Source organism: Misgurnus anguillicaudatus, chromosome 2 (assembly GCF_027580225.2).
Source record: "Misgurnus anguillicaudatus chromosome 2, ASM2758022v2, whole genome shotgun sequence".
Lineage (NCBI taxonomy): Eukaryota > Metazoa > Chordata > Actinopteri > Cypriniformes > Cobitidae > Misgurnus > Misgurnus anguillicaudatus.
Genome location: NC_073338.2, coordinates 51,085,012 through 51,107,993, shown reverse-complemented (window position 1 = coordinate 51,107,993; position 22,982 = coordinate 51,085,012). Strand labels below are relative to the sequence as shown.

The 22,982-nt window shown below is 39.6% G+C and overlaps 2 protein-coding genes across 4 annotated transcripts; one reads left to right on the top strand and one right to left on the bottom strand.

The window, feature by feature from the left end:
* Positions 1-487: 487 nt before the first annotated feature.
* Positions 488-21,308, bottom strand: LOC129443222 (ceramide synthase 2). Of its 3 annotated transcripts, none has more exons than XM_073857494.1 (11): positions 20,766-21,303; positions 12,040-12,221; positions 8,538-8,655; positions 5,742-5,860; positions 5,354-5,411; positions 5,002-5,052; positions 4,629-4,721; positions 3,986-4,114; positions 1,744-1,850; positions 1,440-1,596; positions 488-1,124 (listed from the first exon to the last, which is right to left on the bottom strand). In XM_073857494.1, the coding sequence occupies exons 2-11, from the start codon at positions 12,207-12,209 to the stop codon at positions 921-923; spliced, it is 1,206 nt and encodes a 401-aa protein (XP_073713595.1). In that variant the 5' UTR covers positions 12,210-12,221; positions 20,766-21,303; the 3' UTR covers positions 488-920. The 3 variants fall into 3 exon arrangements, with proteins under 3 accessions (XP_073713595.1, XP_055059668.2, XP_055059670.2); XM_055203693.2 differs by having other exon boundaries at positions 12,040-12,209; positions 20,766-21,302; XM_055203695.2 differs by lacking the exon at positions 4,629-4,721 and having other exon boundaries at positions 12,040-12,209; positions 20,766-21,308.
* On the top strand, positions 12,817-19,322 carry LOC141351499 (uncharacterized). The gene is made up of 2 exons (XM_073858441.1): positions 12,817-12,939; positions 13,390-19,322. Exon 2 carries the CDS (start codon positions 13,578-13,580, stop codon positions 19,320-19,322), a length of 5,745 nt encoding a protein of 1,914 aa, XP_073714542.1. The 5' UTR covers positions 12,817-12,939; positions 13,390-13,577.
* Positions 21,309-22,982: the final 1,674 nt, after the last annotated feature.

Here is a 22,982-nt window from a genome sequence, read left to right as displayed (position 1 = left end):
TGCTTTGCTACTTTGTTGTCCTATGCTTTTCCTATTTTTCTTGTTTTTATTAACGTAAAGCTGCTTTGAAAAAATTAAACAGCTGTAAAAAGACCTATATAAATAAAATCGAATTGAATAAAACATATTTTGGAAAGATTAATATTTTTCATACTTGTGAATTTTGTGGATGTTTTATCATTGTATCTACTTAAGACTTTTTGGAAAGAAGTGGAAAATTATATAAGTAGAAAATTGGGTAGAAATGGGTGTATGTGATGTTTTTTTTATTTTGAGAGATAATTTGAAAAGTAATGAACAATATGTTAAATGTTGTATTTAAAAATATAAAGATTTATATATGAGTGTGTATGTGTGTGTCTAGAAATTGATTGTACTAGAAATAGATATTGTTAATAATTTATCTGTTTAAAGCATTTATGAATAAAAGAAAGTATATATTTTATATGATCACCACAAAACAGATCCCTATAAAACACACAGTTGCTCAATTTACAAAAACAATTTATTCATTTGAATTTTTTATGGCTCTCGTGTTGCATATGCCATTATTACATTCATATTTGTGCATAATGTAAACAATATATTTTAAGTTATAAAAAGACACCTTTTGTAACCTATTATCACAGATAATTATATGAGTTCTGTTATAATATACAAGTTAAATTTACATCAGTTGTCCGTTTTTGTTCTCATTCAATTCTGCTCCTTAAAAAAGCATATGACGTGTGCATTAAGACAACAATGACACATGATGAAATACAGTAATCTATCAAACTATATGATATTACAGAAGTAATACCGTCATTTGTGTTCCTATGTGTTTTTGACAAGCAGGGTATTTGAAAGCAACAATATAATAAATACAACATATCAGCACTTTTCAGATAGTAGTTTGTTCATACTAATACAGTATGTTGCTATCTAGCTTTAGGCAATCCTCTGTTCACATCAGCCTTCTGATTGGTCAAGTTATTTAAAACACAGCTCGAGTTGAGCATTGCCAGTCTTGAATCCATCACAACCTTCCTCTTCCTCCATGAAGACCGATGTTCCTCCTTCTCTTCTTCCTCTTCTTCATCTTCTAGTTCACTTTCAACATCACTTCGCTCATCTTTGTCCAGCTGTCAGGGAGAGGATCGTGAGAAATAAATATTATACTTTATATACTTTTACTGTATATGGCAATGCAAACAAACACATTAAAAAAAGCTTTGGGTAAAATTAACCAGTCAGTCAGTGGCTGTGGGCAGGGCTTTGTTAGTGTGACATCACATTAACGAGAGAATGAGACTTATAATGGGAATTAAAAAAGGAGTGGATGGATTTTTTTTCATTGTAGGGTTGTTGTGTTCATACACTGCCAACACACATTTATGTCCAAACACTTTGTAAAAGTGGATTTTGCATAACATTATTTCTCTTTAAGCTTAACTGACCTTTCCTAAGAAGAGAAACTTGTAGATCATTCTCAGGATGAGATAAGCCCAGTAAATGTGCAGCGCCTGAAGGACTAACAGCAGAGCATTAAAGAAATAATATCCCACAAACGGCTTGAATACTTCCATAGACAGAACAAGAGTCGTGTAGATGATCCTATGAGAGAAAAAAACAGAAGAGCATATGCTGAAACACCTGAAAATAAACTACATAGTGAACAGACAGATGATATGAATATGTGTTTAATGATGGTTATTATCTGATACTTCATGTTTGCAATGAGCACTTATGTGAACTTCTTACTTGCTTGGAAACACAACCAGACGTGAGACCAGAAATACAGCAGCAAAAATCACAAACAATGAATCACAAGCTTTTTTCCACCCAGCGTAGTTGAACATCTTGGCAGACTGTAGAAAGAGCAGATTTACATCAGATGAGGTCATCCATAAACAACATTCAGCTGATGGATTATACATATAGTGTATCTCAGAGAAAGAAACTTGGAAATAATCAACAAAGATCTTGTATCAACTCAAAGCTGATGTATGCACCACAAAAATATTAACTTCATTTTCAAATTTTAAGTTGCTAAGGGTTTATTTCCAGAATGTTGCTTGGTTGTAGGTGTATGATATAGGTGTCTTAACTGTGTGATTTTGCACTGACCAAGCAGAAACGTATATTATTCTGTTCTTATCATGTGGCTCAGGTCTCTTCTTCATTGCTATTATCAGAATAGTTTCACCATGTTTATCATCTACTAAAATGTTGTTCAGGATGGGCTTACAGATGCTGGCATAGTCTGACATGGGCCGTGCCAAAATTTTAACAAAGCATCCGTTCTACGCAGACCGCAAGCACTGTGAGGAAGAAAAAAATTGTCTTCTTTCTTCCTGAGACAGTGATGAGATTTTCTCTCTCAAAAATATTTTTTTCTCTTTTAAAATATTTTTTCCTTCAAATTTTTTTTCTTAAAAATACTTTGGCCCCTAGGTGTCACCACAAGAACGAAATCTTGTGCCTTTAAGAGCATATATTTCATATACAAAACAATGTTATTTTGTGTATTTGGTATTGTAGCAGCCCTTGGTTTCGAGAAGAGAGAGTCTCGACTGATGCACAAGTTGTCCTTTATTTAGTTCGCCAAACCAGAATGACGTTCATCGTTTTAATCCATTGTTAACTTAGCACCGTGAAAACTGTTAAAACATACAACAAACATTTTACACGCATGTTTTCACAGCTACAAGTTATTATATATATAATACAATGTGTTCGCGTAGTTTATGGTTAAAAAACACATTATTTACCACATTTATTTTTTTATTTTTATTTTTTTCTCTTTCAATTTTTTTTTCTCTTTCAATTTTTTTTCTATTTCAAATTTTTTCTCTTTCAAAATTTTTGTCTCTTTCTAATTTTTTTTCTTTCAACATTTTTTCTCTTTCAAATTTTTTTCCAAAAAAGCAAAAATTAAATAAAGTTTAGTTTCGTGTGCGCACGAGAAACTATTGCGTGCACACGTGAAACTATCACGTGCTCATGTGAAACTATCGTGTGCACACGAAACTAAACTTAAAAATTATTCTGCACATGAAATTAAACTTAAGATTTTTTTTACTCCAATGTCACCTTAGGGGCTCTGTATTTTCAACATTTTTGTCTTTCAAAAAAAAAATCTCTTTCAAATTGTTTTCTCTTTAATTTTTTTTCTCTTTCAAATTTTTCCCCTATAGCTTTTTTTCTCTCCCAATTTTTTTTCTCTTTCAATTTTTTTCTCTTTTATTTTTTTCTGTTTAAATTTTTTTTTCTCTTTCAATTTTTTTTCTTTCAACATTTTTTCTCTTTCAAAATTTTTTTCTCTTTCAATTTTTTTCCAAAAAAGCAAAAATTAAATAAAGTTTAGTTTCGTGTGCGCACATGAAACTATCACGTGCTCACGAAACTAAACTTAAAAACTTTTTTCTCTTCCAATTTTTTTATCTTTTATTTTTTTCTGTTTCAATTTTTTTCTCTTTCATTTTTATTAAGTTGCGCTTCCGTAAGAACCCCTTCCTGTGAGGTAAAAAAATTCTTCATAGGCATTTTCGTTTGCGATGGTGAGAACAAAGATGGGCCAAGTTAAGGAGTAATTAAACTCTTACAAAAGTCGCTGTCTATTTACCTCCATCACTGCTGGTCTTCTCAAATCATACACAACAAGCTACTGCTTTTTCATTTGTGTGTTTACTGGCCAAGCTGCTTCTTCTTTGGATGTTTCAGTGCTACTGTGTATTACACGTAAGTTCTGTCGTTACCAACAGAGTTCAATGGTAACAACGACCATAGTTAACTAACAATGCTTTTGGGAAACACACCCCTCCATTTGTAATTGCACTTTGGCGCGGACCATGACGCAGAAGTATATAAATAAAAAGAATGCGTAGCCCACTGCATGGAGCGTATGCTGTAGGACCTATGCAAAACTATAATGAGCCCTTAACAAGACATTTAAAATGACCCATCTCCTTCCAAACTAAAGTCCCCCGAGTGAATCTCTCACCTCAAGCAGAAAATCTGAAGAGTCGTGCACGAGCATCACCAGGGTCCCAATACGGATGTAGTTTGAGCAGTAAGAGAAACCAAGCAAGAAAATTGTGGCAAAGTGATGGACAATCTGTTCTTTAAAATCCTAAAACAGAACAAAAGAATATACTTCCTTTAACAACATACAGGAAAAACGTCATGAGCTTTACTGTCAGGAAATGTAATCTGAAACAGGCAACAGGACAAAACTTATACATAACAGACGGCCTGTTGACAAACTTGATTTTAATGCCTATAGTAACTGCCACCACACCTGTAATGAATCTCTTTAAATCTCTATGATGGAAAAAAAATCCAGTCAAAGCAGTCTCATTAATCAATACCATTTTGATGATCTTGTTAATGTGACGTCACAAAAACAAAGCTCCACCCACAGCACTGATGACTGACTTTATTTTACCCAAAAGCTTTTCTAAATGTGTCGTTTAGCACATTGTAGCGCTAATGCAACAGATACATTTTGGACATATTAAATGATCTGTGGGGTATTTTAAACTGAAACTTCACAGACAATCCTAGGAGCACATGATACTTATTTTACATTTTGTAAGAATTGGCATAATGTATGTGCCTTTTAAATCTATTGTGTGAGATCTTACTTTTCTTTTCACATCTATAGACACACAGAGCAGCAGTGACCAGTAGAAGCCCAGTTCAAGCATGTAATACCAGTAATGAACATCCTGCACGGGCTAGAGACAACACAAACACAGGACCTTAAGGAAAACAGCGCTTATACAGTCATACGTCATCAAGAACATCACATCAGTTCTGATAAAACACAACAGCCTTTGTGGATTTAACATAAAACACATAATTAGAAAAACGATACTGAAAGAGATAAAGAGCGACTGGGACTCTTTAGCCCAAATTTTATATTCAGCCATTTAATGTTTTTATATGAGGGTGAGTACGTGATGAATTTTCAGAGACGTGTTTCTTGTTAGATGTTGTTCAGACAGGTTTGCACACCTGTTGAGGATATCCTCTCCAACATTCCCTCTGATCCCTTAACCAGGACGTCTATGAGAAAGAGGAACACACGCGCAGTGATGTTAATCACAATAAAACAAACATATCACATTAACAAAAACAACAATAACAGAAATCTTCCTGTAACAGTCTGTCAACAAACACAGACAGCCAGTGTTAAGTTTCACACATATCATCTGTGATTAAACTGGAGATGCTCCGATATCGGCCTATAAACGCTATCGGCAGATAAAAGCAAATTTTCACCACTAACAGCTGATAATCAGACAGATTAAATTCTGACAAGACACACTTGAGTTTAGATAAAAAAGAGCTTTAAAGGTCAACTCACGTTTATTAAAGATGCAAGTCCAGCCATGAAAGCAACCAGATAAAATGCAAATCTCCAACTTGGGAAACAAAAGATTTGGTGTTACATTAAAGCACAAAAATTAAATACTAAAAATCAAACATAAAGATTATTTAATGAGTTCTTGTTTGATGACTCTTGAAGTAATAAAAAATGTCCAAATATCGGCCGATATATCAGCATCAGAGTCAACCACTAATTGTGACGCCATTAACATGGTGAATTTGTACGTAGTGTTCGCAGTTCATAACTATATATTTACATATATTTTTAAGTTTTTTTTACAGGCAGCTCAGTGAAGAGTGAATGTAGACGGGTACAAACAGGTATAATTATAACATCATGAAAACATCTGAATAAAAAAACTTACCAAGCCTCACAGAACTTCTTACTGCTGCTCGGCCGGTCCAGATTCCTGCGGTTACGAAACCAAACCTCCACCTCTCTATGAGTCCAGCCGCTCTTCTTCACAAGACTGGCAATATCATTCTAGATAAAACAAAACAAGAACACAAGATGAATAATACTAAACCACACATTATTATTTCATCACTGTCTAAAGAACAAACTGTAAGTATGTTAAGTGCTTTGAGGCACAATATAAGAAATCTTTTTTTTATCCTCTAAAAACTTCCGTCAGATATTTTGGATAAATCCCAGCAAGCAATTTTGCATTTAAAAGACGTCTAATAGCTATCCAAAACGCAAGAAGTGGGTTACTCATAACCAGACTATATAGGGTCTATAGTTAACCTAGATAGTGAAATGACACCCATTGCAGTCAGGAGATCAAGTCTTGAGTCAGAGTCAAGACAGAGTCAGGAGGTGGAGTCTAGGGGTGCGCCAATAAATGCTGATATACACTAATAATACATGGCCTATAACTATTCTGAATAGCCCCGCCGATATATTCACAGATATTTCATGTACTACGGCTTTTGATCAGTAGGTCCTTATCGATCTGAAATCGCTGTTAGTTTGAAAAAGCAACACTCGTCAAACATAATCATTATAAATATTCTTTATTATCATGAAAATACCTGAAAAGGTTTAAAGAACAGCAATATAAATATATCCTTAAGCCATTTTCTGGAGGTGTGTGTCATAGCTGTGTGTGTATGGTTCTTCGTCTGCAGCAAATACTGAGTTTCTGCACGAGAGCGCTCTCTGGCTTTTGGATGTAGCAGCATTTCACCGTAATTCATTGAGAAGCATAGCAAGCATCATCGGCCGATATATCAGTGCACCCCTAGTCGAGTCTGAGTCAAGACCGAGTCCAGAGTTCGAGTCCGAGTCAAGACAGAGTCCAGAGATCGAGCGTTGAGTCCGAGTCAAGGCCGAGTCCAGAAATTGAGTGTCGAGTCCGGGTCAAGACCAATTCCAGAGATCGAGTGTCGAATCCGAGTGAAAGCCAAGTCCAGAGATCGAGCATTGAGTCCAAGTCAAGACAGAGTCCAGAGATCCAGGGTCAAGTCCGAGTCACGACCAAGTTCAGAGGTCGAGTACGAGTCAAGGCCGAGTCCAGAGATCGAGCGTTGAATCCGAGTCGAAGCCGAATCCAGAGATCAAGTATTAAGTCCAAGTTGAAATCGAGTCAGGAGAGTGAGTGTCGAGTCCGACCAAGACCAAGTCCAGAGATCGAGCGTTGAATCCGAGTCAAAGCCGAATCCAGAGATCAAGTATTGAGTCCGAGTCGAGATCGAGTCAGGAGAGCGAGTGTCGAGTCCGAGTAAAGACCGAGTCCAGAGAGCGAGTATCGAGTCTGAGTCGAGACCGAGTCCAGAGATCAAGTGATGAGTCCGAGTCAAGGCAGAGTCCAGAGATCCAGGGTCAAGTCTGAGTCAAGACCAAGTTCAGAGGTCGAGTACGAGTCAAGGCCGAGTCCAGAGATCGAGCATTGAATCCGAGTCAAAGCCGAATCCAGAGATCAAGTATTGAGCCGAGTCGAGATCGAGTCAGGAGAGCGAGTGTCGAGTCTGAGTCAAGACCGAGTCCAGAGAGAGAGTATCGAGTCCGAGTCGAGACCGAGTCCAGAGATCAAGTGATGAGTCCGAGTCAAGGCAGAGTCCAGAGATCCAGGGTCAAGTCAGAGTCAAGACCAAGTTCAGAGGTCGAGTACGAGTCAAGGCGGAGTCCAGAGATCGAGCGTTGAATCCGAGTCAAAGCCGAATCCAGAGATCAAGTATTGAGTCCGAGTCGAGATCGAGTCAGGGGAGCGAGTGTTGAGTCCGAGTCAAGACCGAATCCAGAGAGCGAGTATCGAGTCCGAGTTGAGACCGAGTCCAGAGATCAAGTGATGAGTCCGAGTCAAGGCAGAGTCCAGAGATCCAGGGTCAAGTCCGAGTCAAGACCAAGTTCAGTGGTCGAGTACGAGTCAAGGCCGAGTCCAGAGATCGAGCGTTGAATCCGAGTCAAAGCCGAATCCAGAGATCAAGTATTGAGTCCAAGTCGAGATCAAGTCAGGAGAGCGAGTGTCGAGTCAGAGTCAAGACCGAGTCCAGAGAGCGAGTATCGAGTCCGAGTCGAGACCGAGTCCAGATATCAAGTGTTGAGTCCGAGTCGAGATCGAGTCAGGAGATCAAGCCTTGAGTCCTCTGGTCTTGACTCTGACTCAAATACAACACTAGGTCTGAACTCAATAAAGAGACTCTACACCCAAAGGACACAATCTTACAACACTATACAGTAACACAAGTCTTCAATGGCCACTTTCCAAGAACAACAATGCATCTCTAGACAAAATAAATGTCAACAATATCAGGTTCCTCATGCTGTCATACAATGCTTGAGTAGAGTTCATACTCTTGCAGTGTAAAAAATGTATTACAGTACTGTATATTAACAGCTGTAAAACACACATTTATTTGGATCATATTTATATATTAGAAAACAACACACGAATGATCTAAAGACTTGAATGTGTGAGTGTCTGTTATTGAGAGACCTCCTCCTCTCACCCCATGAGGTTAGACAGACACCAACATCCTCATTTGCAAATGATTGTGGATATTTTCCAGGAAGGTAAGATGCAAAACAAGCGTTAAAGATAATCTCTTAAATGCAGCCACGTTTCTTTGCATCTCTCTACACAGATTCATAGTTATGTTTATTACACAAAAAAATGTGTATAAGGATCTTAGCAGTATATGTGTCTGTGTGTACTCACTTGTGTTGGCTGTCTGCTGTGTTTCATATAAAAAGTCTCTAAGTTGGGGGCAGCAGTGACTTTAAAACGAATCTGATCTTTCACTCCTAAAACTCGACTCAGAGGAAGAGCTACAACTCTGTGTGAAGACAAACAAACAAAAAACTCCACTGAAATCACAACACAGATCACAAATAAACACCAAGGTATGTGTAGTGTACAGACAGATCTACTGTATCACCTACAGGTTCATCGTTCACAACATGAGACTTACTCGAGTACTCAATTATATGTCAACTTTTGATCAAATTACCAGACATGAGACAAATAAAATTGAGACAGTTACAGTAATGCTGCGTAAAACACTGTTGAATTTGCGTGTTGTGTGTACGCCCCATAAAAGTATAAGCTATAAATATTATTGTGGTTATCATTGTTCAGATGGAAAGCACTTTGACATTTTTGCAACTTTAATTTTGAGATCTTTGACTTTTGCTTTCAGACTTTTGTATCTTGACAATATGAGCACAGTCTGAGACATCATCAAGATCTCAGATCTCATGATCCTGGACCACAAAACCAGTCAATTTTTAAAAATAAGTTTTATACAATAATAAGCTTTCCATTGATGTATGGTTTGTTAGGATAGGACAATATTTGGCCGAGATAAAATTATTTGAAAATCTGGAATCTGAGGGTGCAAAAAAATCTAAATATTGAGAAAATCATCTTTTAAAGTTGTCCAAATGAAGTTTTTAGCACTATGTATAACTAATTATAAATACATTTTTGATATTTTTACTGTAGGAAATTTGCTAAATATCTAATTTTTGGCAAAAAAAATCAATAATTTTGGCTCATACAATGCATTGTTGGCTACTGCTACAAATATACCCGAGCGTAATAAAAATAAATAAATAAAACAGCATAAAATAAAAACTGATCATGTTTATATTCTCATTATTAGTTCTTGGTCTTATTGTGAATAACAAACAGCTTTATATCTTTAATCAAACAGACAATGTTATTTTTCTTACCAATTTCTCTTATTTATCGACCCTAACCATACAGAGCCTTGTGTCATAAACAAATCAATTCCTAATAGTTAAAATCCCACCTGACATTTTTTTCACTAAACTTCAATCACTTTATTTATTATACTACTTATTTCTGGTTTTTTTGTATTGTAAGTTAAACAGGTTGTACATTTCACTGCATTAGTGATAGACCGATATTTGTGCGTTTTATGTGTATCGTCATCGGCCGATACGTGGCTGCCGTGTTCGCCATTTTTTTCCCAAATGATTTACAGACAGAGTGCTGGAAGCCGCAAGCGATTGCAGGTCATGTGACTAAAAACAACCAACCTTTCTATGACAACATCGAAAGCTTAGCCTAACAGGTTTTTATTTCTTATCTCTATGGGGCGGTTTCCAGGACAGAGATTAGACTAATCCTAGACTAAAAAAAAAGTAAGAACTGTCCAAACTAATAACATCTCTTTTGGCTTTTTTACATAATTTTTATGATGTAAATTGAGTGAGCAAAAGCAGTATCAGCTCCAAATATCGGCTCAAGAAAATCGGCAGCCTGTATCCGTCATCGGCTAAGGCTGATGAAACAAAAATTGGTATCGGCATCGGCACTGAAAAATCCATATCGGTCGATCCCTACACTGCATGTTGACTGAGCAAAACCACCATCTTTGTTTTGAATATAACCCCTTAGTATATAATTTAACAATTCATTTTTTACGATTTTGCTATTTCTGCGTAAAACACTGTAAAAAAGCACAATATTGAAAATATATTTTGATTGATTTACTCAGTGAGCAAAACCATTTTTTTCTCATTGATGTCCAGAATAAACAGTTGACAAATTATTGAGATCTCATTTGTAATTTCTACAATCTGATATCTTTCTTCTACTCCGTGTGCAAACAATCTTTGTGCATATGAATATGTTTGCTTTAGTTGAATGAGCCGGTGGAAAGATGATCTGAGATCAAACAAAGGTGAGAGGGGTCACAGCATCAGCCTCAATGGGTTACTATAGCAACCAGCTGCCGTTGCAACAACACACACACAAACACACACCAACACACACACACACACACACACACACACACACACACACACACACACACACACACACACACACACACACACACACAAACACACACACACACACACACACACACACACACACACACACACATACAAAAATGCATACATACATTGTCAGTGTGCTGCTGTCTGTTAATACAGCTTCCCTCCTTCTCACCTGTATCTCTGCTCCCTCAGGCACACAACACAAACACACAACACAACACAAACACACACCTGCTCCAGACTGATTACAGGCCACAGGTCATCAATAACGATGGTGTTTAAAGTTACGTAGCAGCAAACACAAAACTAAACAAAGAGACCATTTCATATGAAGGCAAAGCAGCTAATGAATATTAATGCATGCGTGGATAAACTCAAGCAAACACACATTTCATATGTGAGATCACACAAACCACAACTTATAACTTTACTAGTTGTTTGTGATTCCTGGATAAGACTTTGTAAATAGATTTGTAGAGATTGCACTCAACAACAGCAACTATTAGCTGATTCTAGACAAGCATACAAATGCATTATTACGCTAAATGTGACATTTTTGGGCCTGGAAATCACCACCCAATATTTCTATTTCTATGCATATCATGATGTTTTATAGTTTTATTATGCGTGTAATATTATAATAATTGTTTTACAGCAAATACCTGGGTGCGATTTGAGGTGATGGGGGATTGCCCCCCTCTGGTCTTTATATCCTTGCCTCTTATTAATTATTTTTATCCCTGATGGGGACAAAATGTATCTCCCCCATAATTAATGGTCATCAAACAGCCTAAAATAAAGATAATTTATTATAAGTAAAAACACTGCCATGTACGGAGCCCCTAAGGAGCAAAATTCTGCACATGAAGGTTTTGCGTGAGCACATGAAACTAAACTTTACATTTTTTTACTCCAATGTCACCTTAGGGGCTCGGTAGCCATGCAATAGTGCAAACAACAGTAAAATCAGGAATAGAGTATTACTGTCAGCGCTTCCACTCCTGTAACAATAGGTGACAGCACATCTAGGTCTTGTCATGATCCTTTTTTAATTCATGCCCAGATTTTCCAAATTTCGGCAAGCACGAATAGTCTATTTCAGCGACGGCCAATTTGCGTCATTCACATTGCCCTGCGCAAGTTCGCATCTATTTGCGTCTTTGCATTGAATTTGATCTATTCGTGACAAATGTTGAATTCGCGTTTGGTGTGTACGCCCCAGTCAATAGTTGGTAACTATGCAATTTTCATTGCAGTAGTAATGTATGCTATTTTAGAAACTTAACATGGTCAGTTTTGTTAAAAGAAAGCCTCCAGATATTCATCTAGTGATATTAATTGAGAGCAGACTTTGATCATCAGCAGTAAATTACTTTGAAAGCTCTGAGGAGAACGATAAAGTCATCAGTCACCTTTCAAAAGCATAACGAAGCGTGATAAATCCCACAGCGAGAGGCAGAGAGAAGAGCAGATCTCTCGGGAGGGGACGTACAGAATTCTCCATCTTTTCCATATCTTTCCAACTAACACCTGGAGGAAGCCAGTATTCCTGCTTCCAGAGCCACTGACTGATCTGATCCATCTGGAATAAAGACTGATATCACATTACATTAACACATAGAAGAGGAACACTTGAGTTAAACAAATGGAACAAAATAAACAATAAAATATGAAGAAAATAATATTATGGTTGCACAATCATCAACATAAATATAACTTTTATTTAAAAAGAAAAAGAAAACATATATTAAAGAAAGTATTTTTTCTCTAAAGCTGTAGCAAATGAAAGTACTCTGTCCGTACTATAGTCACATGGTGTTAGATGACGTTACCATATTACTAAATGATTAAAATACAGTATACTTCAAAGAATAAGTTATTTTAATACCATGTTACACGTGCAAGAAAAACAATATTAATGTAGTATTTTATCAAAAAACTTATAGAAGCCATGTAATTGTTGGAATGATTTACGTAAGGAATAATTGACGATGGGCCATTGAATAATAAGAAAATAATGCACACCAAGGTGGTATTGCGGCACGACGCAAAGCGGAGTGCCGTTACACCGCAGGTGTGCATTATTTTCAATTATACCACGGGTCTGTTGAATGCTGCATTCTGATTGGCTGAGAAATGTTCTATGGGTGTTGATTATTGTATAAACGGTTTGCGTGGGCGGCCCCTTTAAGACCGTGCGCGTCCCCTTTAAGCCCGTGCGCGTCATGAAGAGACTCAGGTGAATGTGAAGGGAGCTGTGAGGAAGCGCTACGAGCCGTTTCAAGTTCAAGTGTGTGCGTACATCAAAGAAAGTGAGTTATTCATAATTAAAATATTATTCAGAGCATGTTTATGTTGCAGTTCTGCGGAATATCACCGTTAGGTGAATTAAACTTGAGTTATTGAGCTTGTTTATCGAGTGTTAATGTATGCGCGATCCTCCGTGCATTTCCCGCCATATCGAGTTTATTGTTTGATTTATATTGCTATTTTGCTAAGTTTTAACACATTGTTAGTTGCTGTTTATATTAGTATGTGTATTTGTATTGCATATATTGTAATAGAAAGGTTTAAGTTGAGCATTTAGATAAGATTTGATATATTTTACAGTTATTACTTCACTCCCATATTGTTAATGCTACTCTGTGGATAATATAATTCATGCCTAACTTCATTTAAAAGTAATGGGCTTTTTTGTATTATTGTATTTTGTATAATTGATCATATCTTATGTATATCTGTTTTGTGTTTTATTTGTACAGACCACACATATACAAACCCTCCTTTCTTCAGTAAAGTTTAATCAGTATCTGAATGGTGCTTGACTCAATTCTTGGACTCTAATCGGTTCACCAGGATAAAGTGTACCTATCCAACAGTCCTTAAGTCAGTTTAATTTCCAATCCAACAACTGGTCCTTCGAGCCGGATGGGCACTTCCCTGGATAAAGATGTCAGCCCATTCTAAACCAGGAAATCCTGCGGTTCGTCCTAAGCGTCGTCCTGCCTACTTACAAGATTATGAGGTAGATTTTCTGAGTTCATGTAAATCAATGCCATCAAGTAGTCAGAGAGAGCAAGCAGTGGAGTCATCTGATGATGATAACTCTTCCTCACATATCACAGCATCAGTCAGAAAACCTAAAAGAGCACATAGTTCTCCTGTTCCTTTTCCTCCTCTAAGCCTGACTGCCAGAGATGAGAGTTTCGACACCCCACACAACCCTCAGCAACGTACTTCTCAACGACGCACCCCCAGTCTTTCCTGTCATGCATCATCGCTAAGTCAAAATCGTCAACCACAATCTCAGGTTCATGCAGAGTTCCTTACCTGTGGTGAGAGTGGTGGTTACCAGAGCGACCGATCAGATGCTGGCACTGTAACGCTGCAGAGGATCTTAGAGGAAAATTCTAATCTCCGTGAAACACAGCAGGCCATTCAAGGTTATCTGAAACAGATCGAGACAGCTAAAGACGAATTGGTTCAGCTCTTAGAGAGAGCATGTAATCTCCAAAGGCCTTCAGCTACTCCCAACACCCAGTCTATTCATCCATCTGTTACATTTCACCATGGGGTACAGGCGGATGATGACGACTGGCCAGAGCCTCCTCCGCCTGTTTCCTGTGAGGAGCCGAGATTCGTGAAAATGCGAGAAATCACAGATCAGTATAATGACAAGCACAAGAGTATCAGTGACACCAGAGTCGCACCTACACTTAACTCTAAACTCACCTCTGCAGATAGGTCTATGGACTTCAAGCATTCAAGTCCGCGTGAGGAGTGGCTGAGGTATGGTCAGTTTCCTGCCCCGCAGATGAGTTCCCAGTATGTTCATGATCAAACATGGGATACACCGAAACATCCTTATCCTGGGCATCCCCGAATGGCATCCCATAACATATCACCTACCATGGCGTCTGTGGATACTACAGAGAAGTATTACAAAGGACCAAGCCCCACTATTCCTTACTTCCGAAACAAAGATCCGAGTGAGTTTGCACGTCTGAAGATGGCCTTGGATAACCTCTTACCACCTGACAGTACAGAAATGTTCAAATATCAGATCCTAGTTGACCATCTAAAGCTAGAGGATGCTTGTCTAATAGCTGACTCCTACCTGCATTCTCCAACACCGTACCGGGACACCATGATGGCCCTCAACGAGCGATTTGGTCAGCCTCACCAGGTAGCATTGAAGAGGATTGCCACTATTCTCGATTCCCCTGATATCAGCCGCAATGATCCATCAGCCTTTGAGAAGTTCTCCCTTCAAGTGCAGTCTTTAGTTGGTCTGCTTAAGACATTAGGCCAGGAAGGTAGCATCGAGTTGCAGTGTGGTTCGCATGTTGCACGTCTTCTCAGTAAACTGCCACCTGAAAGACGGGCCGATTTCCGCCGCCACATGTTACACCTGCCGGGAGTGACATATTCACTGATGGATCTGGCAGACTGGCTCAAATATGAATCTTGGTGCCAAAGTTACGATGATCAAACCATCAGAAAGGAGAGCCGACCCAAAACTGAGTCCCGGGTAGCTCAGCGGTCACGCCGAACCACTGCCACTTTACTGACTGGGTCTGGAAATAGTTCGGAGGCAATAGTTACATATCCTGCGGCCAAGGATGAGGAAAGGGCTAAGAGTAAGCTCGCAGTATATTGCTTCTACTGTCAAACCTCAGAGCATGCATTCAGTCAATGCCCCAAAATCCCGACCCTTACCAAAGACCAACTCTCGGAGTGGATACGCACCAGTCGAAGATGTTGGCGGTGCGGCCGTGCTCATCAGGCTGCCCAATGCGGTTTGAAGAAACCATGTCCGCTTTGTCAGAGAAAGCATCTACGAATTCTTCATGAGGTCAATGAGAGGCCGGCCATTGAAGCATCCAAAACAGAGGCATGTCTAGTTAGTTCAGCAACGCAGACATTGTACCTGAACAAACCAACCAGCAGTAAGAAAGTCTTACTCAAAGTTGTCAGAGTGCTGCTGCATCATGGAGATAACACACTGGACACGTTCGCTATCCTCGATGATGGCTCTGAGCGTACGATGCTCCTAACAGAGGCCGCACAGAAGCTTGGTCTACAAGGGACTCCAGAAAATTTAGCTCTGAGAACTATCAGACATGATGTGCAGACTATCAATGGCGCTGCAGTTTCATTTCACATTTCTCCATACACCAAGCCAAGTAAACGTTATTTTATATCTGGAGCTTTCACTGCCCCTCAGCTTGATCTAATAGATCACTCTTACCCAATTCCTAAGCTGCAGAAGCAATACAATCACCTGGCTGGATTACCACTGCCGTGCTTTGAAAGAGTGAAGCCTCTCATCCTAGTTGGTGCAGATCAAACCCACATTATCTCACCAATCGAACCGGTGAGACTTGGTCCTGCTGGAGGTCCAGCTGCTATAAGAACCAAACTGGGATGGACACTTCAGGGACCTACCAGCTTACTGGAACACAGACTCAAGCCAAACCAATGTCTACACATTTGCACTTCACCCTGTACTGCTGAGGTACTCAAGCATGTTGAAAGGCTGTGGCAAGTGGATGTTCTGCCATTTCAGAATGTAAAAGAGTGCACAAGATCTAAGCAGGACAGAGAGGCCATCCAGCTTCTGGAGTCTAAGACTGTTCGCGTAGAGGTGGAGGGAACAAGACGGTATGCAACACCTTTGCTGCGTAAGGGTGACATGCCCTATCTCCACGCCACGATGGAAGCCGTCATGCCACGTTTACGAAGTACTGAAAGGAAATTGGCAAGAGACTCTCAACAGGCTGAAGCTTATTCTGCAGAGATTCAGAAACTGGTACAGTCTGGAGCTATCAAAAGGCTCAGTCCAGAAGAGAGGGACAAAGATGGTGAAACTTGGTTTATCCCCCACCACATGGTAAGTCATAATGGGAAGAACCGTGTGGTGTTTGACTGCTCCTTTAAGTTCAATGGACTCAGTCTAAATGAATCACTCCTTGCTGGTCCCACCTTGGGTTCATCACTCCTTGGGGTCTTACTCAGGTTCCGCGAGCATGCAGTGGCCATAAGCGCAGACATCAAGGGCATGTTTCATCAGGTCCGCCTTCTTCCAGAAGATAGACCTGTAGAACAATGTTTCTACGTTGACAACTGCTTACAGAGCCTGCCATCAAAAGAGGATGCTAAGCAATTGGTGGACAAGTTGAGGGGGCTGTTAGCTGAAGGGGGCTTTGAATTGAGACAGTGGGCCAGCAACGTACCTGCTGTCGTGCAACATCTTCCATGTGAAGCCAAGTCAGATGGTCTTGAACTTTGGTTGGCTCATGAAAAGAAAGAGGTCCAGGAGTCTACTTTGGGACTTAGCTGGAACTGCCCTTCAGATGTACTGACATACCGCCACCGGCCCATAGTTCATGGTGCTCCTACCATGCGGATTATTTACAGAGTTTTAGCCAGTCAGTACGACCCCCTGGGGTATATCCTTCCATACACCACCCGGGGAAAGGTGTTGGTGCAAAAGCTTTGGAGTAAACAGCATGGCTGGGATGATACTCAACTTCCACAAGCCTTAGTCCAAAGTTGGAACGAATGGGAAAGTGAGCTGCCGTTTCTTCCCAAGATCAGTTTCTCAAGAGCATACTTACCAGCATCAGTAGACCAAGTCAGAGCTGCTACAGATCTTCACATATTCAGTGATGCGTCAGAAAACGCATATGGAGCAGTCGCTTACCTGCGTACTGAAGATCAGCTTGGTAAGATCCACATCTCGTTCGTCCTGGCGCGTTCTAGAGTAGCACCAAGAAGAGTCCTGTCAGTGCCACGTCTAGAGCTCTGTGCTGCTGTAACTGGTGCACAGTTGGCAAACCTCTTAAGAAAGGAGTTAACGTTGCCCATTCGCCACACAATCCTTTGGACAGACTCTACTACTGTGCTGTCATGGATACACTCAGAGTCTTGCCATTTCAAAGTTTTTGTTGGGACCAGGGTGGCTGAAATCCACGAGCTAACTAACCTCACTGCCTGGCGATATGTGGATTCAGTTCAAAATCCAGCCGACGATCTAACACGTGGAAAGACTCTGAATGATCTCTCGAAGCCCAACAGGTGGTGTCAAGGACCCCCGTTTCTGTTTAATCCACCAGAAAACTGGCCATCAAACCCGACAGAGCGCACTACGATTGACAGGTCTGAGCTGAAGAAATCTGCATTCTGTGGAGTAACAACTACAAAGGAACTAATTGGCAGCGAGCACAGAACATGGACAGAACTCATGGAAACCACTGCACGGGAACTACATGGGGCGGCTGGAGAACCAGGGGAACCTACAGCAGGTACTTACCAAGCAGCGGAGACTTACATCCTCCAGAAGATACAGGATGAGAGTTTCCAAGAGGAATTACAACGACTGAAGACTGGCAAGGATCTCCAACGTAGCAGTCGCTTACTCACCTTAGCTCCCGAATATGATGAGGCTTCAAATCTACTCAGAGTTGGTGGTAGGTTGAGGCGTGCTGAAACGTTAGATCCTGCTGTGAAACATCCTGTAGTGCTGGATGCCAAACATCCCGCTGTAAAGCTACTTCTCCAGGACTATGATAAAAATCTCTGCCACCCAGGCCCTGATAGGGTGTTTGCAGAAGTAAGACGGCAATACTGGGTTCTAAGAGGAAGAGAGGCAATTCGTAGCCTGCAGCATGCTTGTACGGAATGCCAGCGTTTGAGAGCCAAACCATCTGTTCCTAAAATGGCAGACCTTCCCTTAGCACGGCTGCGTCTCTACAAACCTGCGTTCTATTCCACCGGAGTTGATTGCTTTGGTCCCTTCCTTATAAAGATTGGCAGACGAGTGGAGAAGAGGTGGGGAATCCTTTATAAGTGTCTTACCACACGAGCCGTACACATCGATCTTCTGCACAGTTTGGACACGGATTCATTTCTGATGTCACTTCGGAGGTTTATTGCACGCAGAGGCTCACCTGTGGAATTACTGTCTGACCAAGGGACGAATTTCCGAGGAGGAGAACGGGAGCTCCGGGAGGCTTTCCAGTCCATGTCACATGATCTTCAGCAAAGACTCGCTCCACAGAAGATAGCGTTTCATTTCAATCCTCCTGCATCACCACACTTTTGGGGAGTGTGGGAGAGGGAGATAAGATCCATAAAGATGGCATTATCTGCAACTATTGGGGCCCAATCGGTATCAGAGGAAGTACTCAGGACTGTGTTAATTGAGGTGGAGAACATCCTTAATTCAAAACCTCTTGGGTATGTGTCTTCCAATGTGGCCGATCTTGACCCAGTAACGCCCAACCTTCTTCTCACGGGGCGGCTGGATAGCTCCTTGCCTGCAGTCATCTACCCTAAGGAGGAAGGCTTGAGTCATCGACGATGGAAGCACTCCCAGGTGCTTGCCGATCATTTCTGGTCCTCCTTTATCCGCCATTACCTTCCAAATCTCCAGGTCAGACATAAATGGCATCACACTGGCCCTGATATAACCCAAGGCACTGTAGTCATGATAATGGATCCCCAGCAGCCAAGGGCACACTGGCAGGTTGGAATGGTAGTCCGAGTGCACCCTAGTCAAGATTCAAAGGTGAGATCAGTGGACGTCCAGGTCGAAGGTAAAATTTATACAAGACCTGTTGCTCGACTAGTGGTTCTACCTCCAATTCCAGAAGAGGACAAGGAGGAGCTTCAACCACCCACTGTAGCCTGATTAATGCACACGCAGCCCTCTCATAATTCAAATTGAGCATGCAATTTGGGGGCGGCTGTATAAACGGTTTGCGTGCGCGGCCCCTTTAAGACCGTGCGCGTCCCCTTTAAGCCCGTGCGCGTCATGAAGAGACTCAGGTGAATGTGAAGGGAGCTGTGAGGAAGCGCTACGAGCCATTTCAAGTTCAAGTGTGTGCGTACATCAAAGAAAGTGAGTTATTCATAATTAAAATATTATTCAGAGCATGTTTATGTTGCAGTTATGCGGGATATCACCGTTAGGTGAATTAAACTTGCAGTTATTGAGCTCGTTTATCGAGTGTTAATGTATGCGCAATCCTCCGTGCATTTCCCGCCATATCGAGTTTATTGTTTGATTTATATTGCTATTTTGCTAAGTTTTAACACATTGTTAGTTGCTGTTTATATTAGTATGTGTATTTGTATTGCATATATTGTAATATGAAGGTTTAAGTTGAGCATTTAGATAAGATTTGATATATTTTACAGTTATTACTTCACGCCCATATTGTTAATGCTTCTGTGTGGATAATATAATTTATTCCTAACTACATTTATAAGTACTGGGCTGTATTATTCTGTATTATTGTGTTTTGTATAATTGATCATATCTTATGTATATCTGTTTTGTGTTTTATTTGTACAGACCACACATATACAAACCCTCCTTTCTTCAGTAAAGTTTAATCAGTATCTGAATGGTGCTTGACTCAATTCTTGGACTCTAATCGGTTCACCAGGATAAAGTGTACCTATCCAACAGTCCTTAAGTCAGTTTTAATTTCCAATCCAACAATTATTTTTCTGTAAACCGCACACCTAACTTTTCAAATGTCTTAAAAATAGGCACCTGAGCAATGTTTGTCTAACCGTGGTATAACGGAATAATTGACTCCGGTCCTTTGAATTATTTGAAAATAATGCACACCTGCTTCGCGTCGTGCTTCGCGTCGTGCCGCATTACCACCTTGGTGTGCATTATTTTCTTATAATTCAATGGCCCGTCGTCAATTATTCCGCTTATACCACGGTTAGACAAACATTGCTCAGGTGCCTATTTTTAAGACGTTTGAAAAGTAAGGTGTGCGGTTTACAGAAAAATAAAAACGCCCATAGAACATTTCTCAGCCAATCAGAATGCAGCATTCAACAGACCCGTGGTATAAAAGATCGTTAACATTGTTTTTGTATGTCAAACACAATACACGTCCGAAATCATGAAAGTGAAATGAAATAAAGTTTTGACTGTAGTAAATATTTTTCATGTAGCTACACCTGCCGGCTGTAAGATCTTTGTTTAAAAAATTAAACATTCTTGTTTTATAAATCCCATACAGTTTAAAGTCACACCATCATACACATTTACTGTGTTAGACAATAAACAGGAAATAATTTTAGACAGTAAAACAAACAGTTTAAATACCTGATATTCTCTGATGATCTGATTCCTCCTGATGATTTATGATGTGTGAAACTGTCTGATGTTGTGTTGATAATTGTGGTGTAGCCTAAGATGTTTTATTGATGTTGTGTTGATGATGCGCAGTTCTAATAAACGGTTTTTACGCAAATGATTTTCATAAAGATTTGCATCCAGATTCCTTTTTTCATAAAACCACCGATGTGTCCAAAATGCGGCAGTGGAAAGTCTCAAAATTATCTCATAAACGCATTTGATCTTCCATTGGTTGCGTTCAATTCCTAACCCCTAAAAGGATGCTGTATACAGAACCGAACTGCTGTATCCGAATCCTTTAGCCTCGCTGTGCATATGATCCGATAAATGCGCAGAATAAACGCTCGCGATCTCTCTCTCTCTCTCTCTCTCTCTCTCTCTCTCTCTCTCTCTCTCTCTCTCTCTCTCTCTCTCTCTCTATCTCTCTCTCTCTCTAATGTGAGGTCGTCTGTGCGTTCAGAGAGTATGGCCTCGTGTCAGTGGGTGTGTCGACTCGGAACGTCAGACAGCTTAGGTGTCCGAATCATTAACGACCATTCGAACGAACGGTTCATTTCAATGAATCATCCAAAACGATTCAGTTGTCTGTGGTGGTGTCCCTCTACTTTACAACATGAAATAAAGTTGAAATAAACTTTAAATACCAATAAATGTTTGAGAGAGATTGCATTTGTAACAAAATATTCATGTTCCTGCCATACCTCAGAGAGGTGTCATGGTATAACATTTTAAAGGAAAACACCACAGTTTTTAAAAATTTTACTATGTTCTTACCTCAAATTAGATGAATTAATACATCCCTATCTTTATTTTAATAAATGCACTTAATCTTTGTACAGCCCGTCATGAATGTGTTAGCATTTAGCCTAGCCCCATTCATTCATGGCTCCAAACAGGGATAAATTTAGAAGCCACCAAACACTTCCGTGTTTTCCCTATAAAGACACAAAATAAAACTTTTGTTTGGAGCCATAGGAATGAATGGGGCTAGGCAAAGATTAAGTGCATACATTGAAAAAAGATAGGTATGTATTATTTCATCTAATTTCAACAAATCTAATGTGTGTGTATTTATTTAAACATAATAATTACACACAGCACATACTCATAAAAAAACTCTTAAAAAAATCACTTTTATTTTGTATGCGATTAATCGCAATTAATCTTTGCCCAGCACTAATATATATATATATATATATATATATATATATATATATATATATATATATATATATATATATATATATATATATATATATATATATATATATATATATATATATATATATATATATATATATATAAATATTCAGCCAAAAGTAGTGTCCTCAAAATTCATGTCTGTGGTGTTACAACAATGGATGTCGCCAATTTAAGAAAAGGGGGAAATCTATTTGGACTTCTTCCTGTGTGTAAAGATCATTATAGGTGCTGGTTGATCTGAGGGGTGCTTGGTGAGTGCATTGCTGATTCATTTTCTTAAATTTAGCTAAACTTCTGACAATTTCATGTGTCGCACTTTATTAGTGTCTGTGGTGTTTATTACTTGCATATTTTAAATATTTTAATAAAAATAACAAGAACAGTGAACAAGAAACTTTTTTCTGCTAATCACACACTTTTATTTAATAAAAAAAAGTTGAAATGTTTATTTTAAAATATCCAGCCGTTATGTTCAGCCGTTACAGGCTCGCAATGAATCTCGGGATAACGTAGGCTGTGAAGGGTGCATTTGTTCTATCCTTAGCAGTGTGGAGATTTAAGGACGCATTTTGAGTCTTCATTTTACGCGTCCTTCGGCTTAGGACCTTACTAGCCTGCTGTGATGCAATCAGTCTTAGAATACATCCTTAGAAGGTCGCAGCCTTCGAATTTGGACCCAGCTTACGTCTTTCCTGCACTGTGCCATGAATGAAACACTATTGGTTATTTAAAAAAAGGGGGAGGGTCTTCAGTTAAACTGACGTCACCTTATCAAATAATGCTGCAGATTGCAAGGCACTTCAGTGGGCCTTTAACACCATTCCAGCATCTATGAATATTAATGGCGTATTAATCCATACACAAATTAATCACACACATCGGGAGGGGGCAATTTGGTATTCCCAATTCACCTAATTTGCATGTTTTGGGCTGTGGGAGGAAACCACGTGGACACAGGCAGAACATGCAAACTCCACACAG

Coding starts and splice junctions, on each gene's coding strand:
- LOC129443222 (XM_073857494.1), bottom strand. CDS start 12,209: ATGGATCAGATCAGTCAGTGGCTCTGGAAGCAGGAATACTGGCTTCCT. Junction 5,861..8,537: donor ACAGCAGACAGCCAACACAA/GTGAGTACACAC, acceptor TGTTTTATCTAG/AATGATATTGCCAGTCTTGT. Junction 4,722..5,001: donor GGAGAGGATATCCTCAACAG/GTGTGCAAACCT, acceptor TGTTGTCTCTAG/CCCGTGCAGGATGTTCATTA.
- LOC141351499 (XM_073858441.1), top strand. CDS start 13,578: ATGTCAGCCCATTCTAAACCAGGAAATCCTGCGGTTCGTCCTAAGCGT.